Source organism: Cryptomeria japonica, chromosome 7 (assembly GCF_030272615.1).
Source record: "Cryptomeria japonica chromosome 7, Sugi_1.0, whole genome shotgun sequence".
NCBI classification, from domain to species: domain Eukaryota; kingdom Viridiplantae; phylum Streptophyta; class Pinopsida; order Cupressales; family Cupressaceae; genus Cryptomeria; species Cryptomeria japonica.
Genome location: NC_081411.1, coordinates 776,072,444 through 776,085,361, shown reverse-complemented (window position 1 = coordinate 776,085,361; position 12,918 = coordinate 776,072,444). Strand labels below are relative to the sequence as shown.

Sequence of the window (12,918 nt, the reverse complement as noted above, 5' to 3'; positions counted from 1 at the left end):
ATTCCACAATTGCTAATCTCTTTGCATCTAATCTTTTGTACAAGTCACTTGGTAAGTCATCTACAACTTCTATCAAAAATTTCTTGTAAATGTCTAAGTGTAGAATAATACTATTTTCTATGCTTTTCTTTTCTTTGTTTGTAAAGGTGCCATACAACTTGCTAACATTTGACAAGTTTCCATCTTCAATTATTTCATTAAAAAGATTTTCTAAAAGAGGAATAACTTGTTTTTCCTTCTTCCTGGGTGTCATTTTCTTTGCCAGAGGCCTTAATGCCTATTGTTTCCTTCTTGTTATCTTAGGTGTCGGAGCAGGTACCAGTGAAGGTTTCCTTTTTCTTTCAACTCTCTGAAACTCTCCTAGGATTTCACTGTCAAAGGAGGTGCCAATCGGTGAAAGATGCACTTTCGGTTGTAACCCTTCCAATTCACTTTTCTTCATACCAATATTTTTCAACAAGTCATCCTTGATTTCTTTTGCCTATTTAGTTACTTTTCTGATTGATTGTTCTCTTCTCTTCCTTTGTTTCATGGTTTGAACTTTGCTTTCAAAGGTTTCAGCACTACCAAATATTTCCTCTTCAGGTTCTCTAGGTGCTTCGAGGAGGGCTTTACCATATGTTTCTATTATGTTTTCATCTACCTCATAACCCATTTTAGTTACCCAAATTGTTCTAGGAACCACTACCTCCATCCAGATTTCATCATTCTTAATAACAAAGCATATCTCCTTTTGGTATTTGTCAACTATGGCTTGAGATAGTCTTTCCCTAGTCTTCATTCTAGCCTTAAATGCTTGAAAGTATTTAGTTATGTTCTTTTCCTTATCATCTCCCATGTTGTTAAAGATATCCAAAAGTTGTTTCCCTACCAGTATATCAAAACCAAATTCTTTTCTACCTATACCAAGAACTTCCTTAGTAATGTATAGAAATAGGCATACAAGTAAGTTATCGAATCTAAAAGTACCTTTCTTTTCTCCTTTGATTTTCTTCAAATTATCAATTAATTCATCCTTCAATCATTCACATATTTCAATTTTAGTGTTACTTCTTACTATGTCATAAGCACTCTTGATACATAATATAGAAACAAAGTTTAATATGTTAGCATGTGTAGTCTTGTATCCAAGTATCATGCTAATTAATATTACATTAATATCCTTCACATCATTGATTCTCAAGGATCTGCTATCATGTGTTGCAGTGGTTAGAGTCATTACAGTGTCGTTAGAGACCTTCTTTCCTTTTTCTGGTCTGTTACTGGTGGAAGGTAAGCCAGTCACTACTCTAACTACTTCTTTTGTAATCTTATGGATGGAATCTAGCTAGAAGAACTCTCCATGAACTCTGCTAAGTACAATTCTTATAACTTCCTTCGGAAAATCAGGAATGCTAAGTATCTCCACAAAACCTAGGGTTTCAATTATCTTGTGTTTCGGTTTTACATTATCATTCTCATCACAAATTACAATCCTATACATATTCATTATCTCATCAGCACGAAGTTCCTCAATATGACAATGTATGTATATCCTAGGGTCTTCAGGATAAGCAACTCCTTTGGGTATTTTATAAAATGCTCCTAGGGTATCATCCTACTTCGCAACTTCGGGTATGATCTTAAATATGGGCCTAGGGCATTTAACCACTTCAATTATAGTAGGGTTTGCAATGAATTTAGGTGTAGAGGAGGAAGCCATTGTATAAATACCTTAATCTGCCTTTAGGTTTGAATGCTTGAATGATTTGCTTCACTTCTCATTGTGGATGCCTTTGCTTGGGTTTTTCATGCTCTCAAGAAATTTGAATGCTCAGTGAGTGAAAAAGAGTGAAAAACACTTGCTTTATAATGTCATTTCCTTCAACTACCATAAAAAATTCCTTCCGATTAAGTGAAAACTTAACTCATCTGTCGGTAAAGAAGCATTTCATCTTCTTACCATCAATCGAGGGTAAACTAACATGATTTTCAATTTAGTTTCCATACCCCCAAGGGATTTCTTTTTAGTTAGATGAAGAATCTCCTACCAGTGGAGTGATAGTCTGTTCTATTGGTGAAGGAATAGCTTCATTAACATTCAGATCTGAATTTCTTATCTATTGTTTTGAAAATTCTTTCTTTACCTCTTCAACCTTTTCTTTACCTTTCAAACTAGGTCCTTTGTTATTTGCCGGTAAAGTCTTACTTCTAAAAAGTTTTGCAATATGTCCAATCTTGTTACAAGCATAACAAGTCACATTGTTTTTCTAAATAGCCTTTCCATATCCTATGTCAGTATGTGTTCAACATTGATTAGATAAGTGTCCAAATCTTCCACAAACATAACATATTACATTCATTCTGCAATTTTCTGAATTGTGACCAATTTTGTTGCATTTTGTACATTGACTGGTGGGTGCATTAATGTTCTGATAGTTTCTAGATCTACACTAATTTGCTCTATGACCATACTTGTTACAGTTAAAACATTTCCCATTAAATTTGTAGGCATTAGGTTGTCTTGCCAGTTTGTTGTGATCATGATTGTTTGCAGTACCAGAGCTTTCACCAACTTCAAAGCCAAGTCCATTAGTATCTCCATTAGGTTTCTGATTTTTCAACATATCATCAAGTTCTTCTAAACTTTTATTGAATTTCTCCTTATGTTGATTTGCAGTAGCCAACTCATTTTCCAAGAAATCTTTCTGTCTCATGAGTTCAGTTTTATCATATTCCAAGTAAATTAGATTTGTCTTCAATATATCATTTTCATGACTGAGTCTTAGATTTTAATTTCCAACATCATTGATTCTCCTAGTCAAGTCATCGCCATTCTTCTTTCTGTCTTCAATATCTTTACAAAATCTCATAGTCATATCTTGCATCTCATTCCTCAAGATCATGTTTTCTTGCTTCAACTTGCTTACAAGATCATTAAGAGTTTCCTTTTCATCATCATCACTCTATATCTTCTCATGAAGTTCTCTTCTTTTGTTTCTAGCAATAGTAAGATTCTCCCAAAGTCCTTGAATGATTTCCTGTGCAGCCTTCAGATCATCTTCAAGTTTGATATTCTTCAACTTTTCTACATCATAATTTGCAAGAGTTGTTTCCAATTGCTTTCTCAAATTATCCATCTGTATCAGTGTCAGAATCTTCCTCAAGTTGTTAGGATTTTGAAAAAAGAGGACCAAGCTCTAATACCAATTCTTAGGATTCCAAAAGATACTGAGAGGGAAGGGGTGAATCAGTATCTAACCAGTTAATGGCTTTTATGAACTTATTAAACAAATTGCATTCCAAAATAGTGTACTGGTAAACCAGAATTAATGCAGTAAATAAGAAAAATAAGCACAACATAGAAAGCACACCATAACACAATATTTTTAACGAGGAAACCCGGTGTGGGAAAAACCTTGGTGGGATTTGTGACCCACAATATTCACTTATTGGCCAATAAATGAAATTCACTTACAATAGGAGCCTACACTTGCAGGAAGGCCAACTGCCTAAAGCTTACTGCTTAATTACAAAAAGGGAAGTCTCACTAACTTACAAGATGGATTATATAAATCCAATATCATGTACTGCTTCAGTTCAGCATCTGCTATGCCAGGTTCAGTACCGGTTTAAGCTCATACAGTAACCAAAACCTTACTCCAAAATCTGCCTTAATATTCACATAATTATCTTCCCATATTCACATCTATCCGCATCACATAAAATGATCTATAAGATCTCATACTTATATATGAGTCCTATTACAATTCGCCTTGTCGTCTTAGGAAAAGATATTACAATTAAATACAATATGCAATAAACAAAATCCTGTCGGCTGGGGTGTCGGTAATCATCTTTGCTACTATCGGTAAACTATCTGCCGGTATTGGTGCCTGTCGGTGCCATAGGATTGCAAGGTTTCCATTAATGACAATACCTTCAATCACCTACAATTTCTCATTGGAGTGTGCATTTGCCAACAAGCAGTGTAGCTAAGAAAAGAGAGAACCAATAGAGAGAAAAATCAATAGAGAGGGAGAAGAGGTTGAACGAACAAGGGTGCATCAAAGAGAAAGGTGCAATAGAGAGTAGGTTGCAGTAGGAGATAAGGTTGCTATACAAAAAAGGTGAATAGAAAACTAGTAGAGATTTGTAGAGAGAACTTGTGGAGAGATATACTTGAGAGTTAGAAAGTTCTTTTGTAACAAGAAGATAACTTTGGTATAAAAATATGATTTTATAATCACTGAGTTGGAGCTCAGTGCAGGGGTTGGTGCTCCTTGGATTGGTCCCCTAAATTAGGGGTTGGTGCTCCTTGGGTTGATGCCCTAAACATTGTAATAATATTCCCATTGTGAGGCTAGATTGGAGAAGTAGAATCCAACAACATTTCTCACAGAGGTTTTTCCCATCTTGGATTTTCCTCGTATATGTTGGTGTTATGTGATATCCCCTTGTGTGTGATTCATTGAGTAATCTCTCCTTATTATACTGGTAGGTTATCTTGACCTTAGTATGTTAACCGGTAGACATACTTAGGAGTTTAATTGAAAATAAATTGAGTTTCAGTGGCACATTGTGTCTAACAATAAGATGGTTATAAATCCATCTTCCCAGGGGAAATTTACTAAATGGGATATGAAAGTGACATTTTCATGGCCAGGCATAAGGATTCCTCCTCACATTAGAAGTAAAGACAAGGTTCTATCATTAATAGATTACAAGTTAAATCTCAACCTCCAAAAGAAGGGTGGTATAAACTCAATTTTGATGGGGCTTCTCAGGGAAATCCATGTCCATCAGGAGTAGGTTGTATTATAAGGAATTCAAATGGAGAGACTATATAATGGCTGTCTAATTATTTGAAGGAAAATACTAATAACATTTCAGAATTCAAAGCTTTAAAGCTTGGGCTTCTATTATGTAGTGAAATGGATATCAAGAAAGTGGAAATTGAAGGGGACTCATCCTTAGTAATTAACACTGTGAGGTCAAATTATACATTCAATTGGAAATTGAAAGATTTGTTAGATATTATTTTATCTTTGCTTAATCATTTTGAGGCATATAAAATCAACCACATTTATCAAGACAGTAATAAGTAATAGTATACCCTAGCTAACAAAGTAGTTGATGGATTGAAAGAAGTATTCAATTTGAGTAGTAAATATATCAAAGCTTTCAAGGAGAGGATGGCCAATGGATAGCAAGATAGAAGAATTTGAATTTAAACTTGGCAGTAAGTTTACTGAGGATATATTATTTATTTGGTGTATCATAAGTATAGGCACCATCTCTATCCCCTGTTGGGTATGAAGGATAGGCATTTAATGAAGTGGAATGTTTGTTGAATTAGTCATATCCATCATGATATATACCTGGTTGTATAGTCCCTTTTATTTGAAAGGGATGCAACAATTGGTAGACGAATGTTAGTTGATAGTGACATGTCATTAATTTTATCATTTGAACAAGATGATCAAATTTTTTGGATCTCGACATCTCTCACTCCTTCATTAATACAATGTAGTTGGTGAATGTCCTTTCTTATCCTTCGATGACAGTGTTTGGATCAAAATTTGTATGAACGAGAAAGAGAAATATGACATATCATCTAGGGGATATGAATGATCATTCTTGAAGGCAAACTTAATGACAAAGCTTGTGGTAGAATTCTCAAAAAGGTGGAAGAATTTGAGAATTTAGTTCAGTTAAAGTATGCCATTTTTTCTCTACATGGGTAATTTCATTCCTTTGTGTTCTCTCTATTTCTCCTTTGTTGTTATGAGCTCTCAACTTAGACTTGTGGCTTGCAAAATGAAAATGGATATCTTAGGTGAGATTACTCAAAAACATTTGCGTGAGGTAATTGATTTCTTACATAAGCTGATTTTGTATGCAGTTAAATCTATTTTGGGCCCGAAGTTTATCCTTGTTTATCATAGATATTGTGTAAACTCAGACATTTTGACAATGTTTTTGGCCACAACGATTTACATGGGTGAAAGGAAATTGGATGTAGAAATGTCGTGTCATCGATTATTTAAAGGAAATTTTCTCAGCAAATAGGAGAGAGAATTGTTGGCGGTGGATGGTAACCTCACAATATCACATCTTGGACAATATTTTGTAGTTAAAACTAAGACAAGGAAGGTGCCAAGGATTCCAAGTCTTACTATTTAAAATCAGAAAATATTTGAGGCAAGAGAATTCAGAATTAGGAGGAGCCTGGAATTTTTAAAGAGAGTCGTGGGTTTTTCGGCTAAGGGCTAGAAAAAGAGATTTATAGGTGATGATGTAAACAAAGATGACAGATCGGTATGGAAATTCAAGCATTACAAATGCCTAGATGGTCTAGGAAGTCCAAATTCCTCTGACGAAGATGAAGTTGAGGAGGAGCTGACTTTCAAGTATCTTCTCATAATCTAAGAGGCTTAGGCAAGGATGTCTTTGATGTTTCTCTCTTACCAATATCATGGATTATTTTCTACTATTGTCCTTTTGGTTTTGTTTTAATTTGGACATTATAGGTCCTCATAATATGAATTCTCATGGAATTGGGTGATTCGGCCAGTCGACCCTTTATGTTTTGTTTATGTTTCACATCCTTGTATTAATCTTTTAATATCCAATAGAACCTCAAGCTTCAGTTATATATATATATAAACATAAATAATAGAATATGAATAATATAATATGAATGACAGAAATATAATATATTATTACAAGATCACAAACATATGAAAAAACACAATAGAAAAAATACAATAATAATATAGTATGATATGATAATTTAATATTATATAAATAATAGTAAAATATAAATAAATTATATTAATATAAATAAAATATAATATACTAATACTATTTTAGTATACCATTTTAATGATAATTTAAATATATAATAAATATAATATACAAACTAATAATAACAATAAAAAAAATGGGTCTTATAGATGACATTGAGGGCAACAAATGGGTCTCCTCCTATTGAAGTAGACAGTGTTAAGGTTGAGGTGGTTTAGGAGTTGGGAGAAAAAACAAAGAGCTCAGTGTCTTCCAAAGGTAGGGACATTTTAGAGGAGTTGAGAGAAAACATAGAAAATTTGGATGGTTATGTAAAGGAACAGAAAGAAAAATGAGATTAAATTTACCGTGCAACTTCACTCCCACATTAAAGGTGGAGTAAAATTATAGTTTTTCTATTTGTTTTGGTGTGTATCCTTTCTTGAGGTTAGTAGTAGGAAAATGTCTATACTTGATTGTGAATTATGAGGAGATAGTTTGGACCTTATACTTCTTAAACTGCATCCATATGCATCCATATTAACAGGGAATGTTTTTCATTCCTTTGTTTCTTCATTTTTTCAATTTTATTATGGTTTGGACCTCATTAAGCCAACTTGAATGATAAGATAATAATAATAATATATAGATATAAAATGAATAATAATAATATAATATAAACAAGTGTCACATAATGGCGAGTACTTGCCTTGTTAATTTGTAGTTGAAATAGTAATTTATTAATTGTAACTAATATATTCTTAAATTTAATTTATTTTGTTTTATATTATTATTTTTTGTTAATTTGTAGTTGAAATAGTAATTTATTAATTGTAATTAATATATTCTTAAATTTAATTATTTTGTTTTATATTATTATTTTTTGTTAATTTGTAGCTGAAATAGTAATTTATTAATTGTAACTAATATATTTTTAATTTAATTTTTTATTTTTTTATATTATTTATATAATTTGTGATCACATTGATACCTAATTTTTTTTAATCTATATTATAAACTTCGTCATGATACATGCAAAGTTTCGAGCATTTTAAAGCAATAATATCTATAATTATAAAATATTTCATGGATAACATATTAATAACTATATTTTAGTTATGATATGTGAAAGTTTTTACTCGTCAAGAAAATATGTAATTACCACTCTTGTGTGTTCTTTGTCATTACAATAGTATTGCCTAACGACAAGTACTAATAATGAGAATGCAAAATTAAAATGATAAATAGTATAACAAAAATATTAATAATAATATATTTATATTAATAATATTATGATATATAGTCTAGATGAATAGTAAAGTTGGCTTGGACTGCGGGTTTGCTCCCCATTGACTTAGGATGATTTGGTACATGTAAAAATAAATATTATAATAAATTATTATTAGAATAATATTTTAATAATGTATAATATAATAAAAAAATACTATATAATATTATAAATATATTATTATTTTTTTATACTATATTTTTATTAATATTACTATAATATAATAATATCAGTAATTTTTTTTTCTTTTTTAAGATGATTTCAATTTTTACTAGGTTATCTATGTTTTTGATTAGGTTATCTACGTTAATTAATGTATATAAATAAAACACGGAGAGATTCTTATGGAGCCCTTTGTTTTCATGATTAGGTGGTAGATAATAAATTTGAATGGAACAATGGAAAATAAACACATATATTAGGTTTACGTATCCATCAAATAGGGTTGGAGAGAAAAGCATTCCAGTACATGGCTAAAAATTCAATGAATACGTATATTAAATTCTAAATACTATGCAAAGCGTACATGAAATTCCACTGTTCGCAATTGCAGTATAAATATTGTGTGCTTGTAAAGTTGAGGACAAGCATTAAACATTAATCTTGTATATTTGTGTTGGCCTCAACTATTTTCGACTGCACATTTCTTCTGTGATGTCTAATTTGAAAGGAGACAACATCTCTTCTGTTTCTCCCATGGAAACACCATCAAAATTTTCAAATCTGTGGGATGATGAGTTTGTGCAATCTATGCAAACATCATATGCGGTGCTTTTCTACATTATACTGATTGTATTACTATATTATAGCTCTATTTCTTTTCTACATTATTCTCCTATCTCTATTTCTTTTCTAGATTATTGATTTGTATATTTTTCAGGAATCTGAATACCGTGAACGTGTTGAAACACTGGTTAAACAAGTCAAAATCTTGTTAAAAGAAATGCAGACTGGATTTGATGGCGATCTAATCGAACGGCTTGACATAGTTGATGCATTGCAATGCCTTGGAATAGATCGATATTTCCAGGATGAAATCAAATTAGCTCTTGATTATGTTTACGGGTCTGTTAAAATTATCTCTTCACATAAGATTTGGATTGTTAAAATTAGAAAGTGTGTTAAAATTCTCTGTTAAATGGATGCAGCTGTTGGGATGGAAGTGTGGGGGTAGGATTAGGCTGTAAAAGCACTACAAAGGATTTGAATGCCACTGCTCTAGGACTCAGAGTACTTCGACTCTATCGTTATGACGTTTCTGCAGGTACCCAAATAATTCATTATACCTTTTTATTGTTTTAATAAGGGAGAGGATCTAGCAAAATTCAATTTATTTCACAAGTCCCTTGATTGGAATTAAGGTTTCAGATCCACATTGCCACGTTAACATGCTCAATTACTAAGTCCTCTTCTTATTTTTTAACAATTAATGTCTCTTCTTATTTATTAACAACTAATTATTTATTAACATGTATATTGAAAAGATGTGTTTGAAGAATTTCAAGGACAAAAATGGGCAGTTCATTTCTTATGGAGGAAATAATGATAGTAATCAGATCAATATAAGAGAGGAATGCATGATGAGAAGTATGATAAATCTCTTAAGAGCTTCAAGTCTAGCATTTCCTGGAGAGACCGTTATGGAAGATGCTAAAGTGTTCAGCTCTGCTTATCTCAAACAATTATTAGAAAAATCTGAAGATATAAAGCATAAAAGTTATTTGAAAGAGGTAAATTTAAGGTAGAGGTTATGCAAACACAAATATATGTATTAAATTTAATATCGATTACATATTTTTAATTCTTTTTTAATTTTATAGGCTGAGTATGTTCTCCTATATGAATGGCCTTCTACTGTTTCTAGATGGGAGGCTCGAATTTATATAGAAATATATGAATTGGATAACTCAAGGTAAGAGTTTTAGAATGCTATTATAAGTTTTTTTCTTTTTTTAAGGTTAGGATTATCATAATTTTTTAAGATTCATTTTATATTTTTTAAAATTTTTAGGTTGAAGGATAAAATCATTTTAGAGTTGACCAAATTGGATTTCAATATATTGCAATATATATACAAGATGGAGATGAAGAAACTCTCGAGGTAATTATTACAGTGGAAAAAATTGAACAATTATTAACTTCATTTTTTGTATGATTTAATAGGAATCATATCTCCAAGTTTTCTAATTTACATTTTCATATAACAAAAAAAAAAAATTTACATCATAAGAATATGCATCTCATTTTAGAGCATATTTATTATGTCACTTGTTAAGTTGATAATCTTTTTATATACAATTATTTAATTCATGTTTTATAAGATTATGTACTCCAACAATTACTTTTTTTTTATTTAACAAATTAAACAAGTACCCTTAATTATTAAATGCAAAGCAGTATTGTACTAAAAAAAGTGGCCAATATATGTATAATCATTTATTTAATTTTTATTCAAATTAGGCTTTCCAATCATAGAAGGTTCTATTAATCATCCTAATTTGTTCAATTGGGAGGATATCACTTGCTGTCATTTTCATTCAAATTCAATTAGGAATTCAAGTAAAAATTAATTTGATTATTTTTCATTGCAGTTGGTGGCAAAATTCTGGGGTCTCAAAACTGATTGCAATTAGAGAGCGCACAATTGAGTATTACTTGTTGGCAGTTAGTGTTGTAGACAATGCAGAGTTTGGTAATACCAGAATAACTTTTGCCAAAGCATCAACCCTTGTTTCTTTATTGGATGATCTTTTTGACGATCACTTGACCCTTGAGCAAGTTGAGCTTGTTGTTAAGGCTATTGTTCAAGGTTGGGATATTTCTATTGTACAAAACATTCCAAGCAATTTTAAAAAAATTGTGGAATTTGTTTTTAAAACATTACAAGAATTGACAAGTGAAGCAACTCAAATCCAAGGGCGTGACATGATGCAATTCATTGCAAAAGCAGTATGTATACTCTCCTTAAATAATTTTAGTTGAAACATAATTTTATCTCAGTTCATATGTTATATAGAAAAATAGACATATAATATTTATTTTATTTAAATTGAAATATAAAATATAAAATCACTATATACAACACATTTAATTATTTAATATTTTTCAAACATTTAGATTGTGAGATTGTGTTTTTAATTAATTTTTTCTAAAAGAACAATTATAATATTATGAAAATAAATAGAAGAGCTTTAAATTTAATTTAATTTTTTCTAGAATTACATAAATATTCTCAAATTCCAATTAATAATTATTGTAAATATTATAAAAAGGACTTAAGTTATAGCTACTTCTTATCCTTTTCAATAATATTAAAGGAAAAATAATTAATATATTTATAATTTTGTAACATAGATAATTTTTTAAACAAATTTATTGTGACAATTTTGAAAGATTAAAATAATTATATTGATCATAAAAATAAAATCATGGAATGAATTTTGAGAATTTCAGAATATTGTGTTTTAGTGGGCAGATTATGCTGAAGCTAGTTTCAAACAAGCACAATGGAAAGAAGTTCAATGTGTCCCAACCTATAATGAGTACATAAATATTGGAGCAACAACTGGAGCAAGTGGAGTGTTATCATTGCACCCAATCCTCTTAGCATTTCCTAATTTGGAAGATGATGCTATTGAGAAAATATTTCTTAATAAATCAAGATTCTATGAGCTTATATGGTTGACTGCACGCTTAGTTGATGATATTCATGATTTCCAGGTTTACTTCCTTCTATTTCAATTTGATGATTAATTTTAGATATATTTTTTTACCATGCTTATATGATTAACATATTTTTATTCTTTTGAAGGATGAAAAGCTCCATGGACAAACTGCCTCAGCAATTTCTTGCTATATGAAGGATCATCCTCAATATTCAGAAGAAGAGGCATTATTTCATATCAACAACCTTTTTGACCAGCTACTTAAAGAATTAACATGGGAATTTTTGAATCCAAACAAAGTTCCAGTTGAATGGGATAAATTATACGTCAATCTTAGTAGAGGATTTCAGAGCTTTTATATATTTGAAGATGGGTTTTCATATCATGATAAGGGAGTCAAGCAACGAGTACTCAAAGTTCTTTTTGATTTAGTTAAAATCTAGAAAGATAGTATTTCTATTATATGAAGGCCAAAATAAAAAGTTACTATAGTCATATTGTCATATGCAATCGTTATTAAATCTACATTCCTACAAAAAGATACTATACTTTATAAAATATATTTTTACTCTTTGATAATAATTCTATTGTTTCTACACTCTATCAATATGTTAATTTAAATTATCATGCATTACTACTTTTAATTATATGTTGGATTCTATATCTTATGTGTTATATGGTTGACATTAGATTTAATATAAATCCATCTACTATTGTATTTTTGTATAAACATAGTTAAAAATGTTACTAGGTTAATTATTTATATTGTGGATGACATTAATATACGATACACCCTTTTTAATCAGCTCTACACATTAATTATATTTTATCTATAGATATCTACATTGGTAGAGTTCCTCACAAGTTGCACATGATTTCATTATTGACATTTCACATTTGAATTGAGTCATGCTACATGCATCTATATGGTCTAAAACACCCCCATAAAAAAATAGTAGGGCAATATAAAGTAAAATGCTAGGCAACAAATATAAAAAATAAAGAATAGTGAAATTAATTTATATATAATTTAGTATTTAGATTAGAAGATTTTAGAAGATTTTAGAAAATTATTTTTCTTTATAATATTTTATAAGTTTGGCTAGGTAATATACATGAAGGAATAAAATATCATATAGATATCAACCTTTAATGTTCACCTCTGTCATATTAAGCATTGTTCACAATTTAATTTTT

General features: G+C 30.3%; 1 protein-coding gene across 1 annotated transcript; it reads left to right on the top strand.

Moving 5' to 3' along the window:
• The first annotated feature begins 8,634 nt into the window (after positions 1–8,634).
• LOC131049606 (alpha-humulene synthase) lies at positions 8,635–12,315 on the top strand. The gene is made up of 9 exons (XM_059207806.1): positions 8,635–8,824; positions 8,937–9,121; positions 9,205–9,324; positions 9,546–9,786; positions 9,877–9,968; positions 10,068–10,157; positions 10,648–11,005; positions 11,525–11,776; positions 11,868–12,315. Exons 1-9 carry the CDS (start codon positions 8,711–8,713, stop codon positions 12,162–12,164), a joined length of 1,749 nt encoding a protein of 582 aa, XP_059063789.1. The 5' UTR covers positions 8,635–8,710; the 3' UTR covers positions 12,165–12,315.
• The last annotated feature ends 603 nt before the right edge of the window (positions 12,316–12,918 follow it).

Excerpts from the sequence above, each read along its gene's own strand:
- LOC131049606 (XM_059207806.1), top strand. The coding sequence starts at position 8,711 with ATGTCTAATTTGAAAGGAGACAACATCTCTTCTGTTTCTCCCATGGAA. Across the intron at positions 9,969-10,067 it reads TATGAATTGGATAACTCAAG|GTTGAAGGATAAAATCATTT; the intron begins GTAAGAGTTTTA and ends TAAAATTTTTAG. Across the intron at positions 10,158-10,647 it reads GAGATGAAGAAACTCTCGAG|TTGGTGGCAAAATTCTGGGG; the intron begins GTAATTATTACA and ends TTTTCATTGCAG.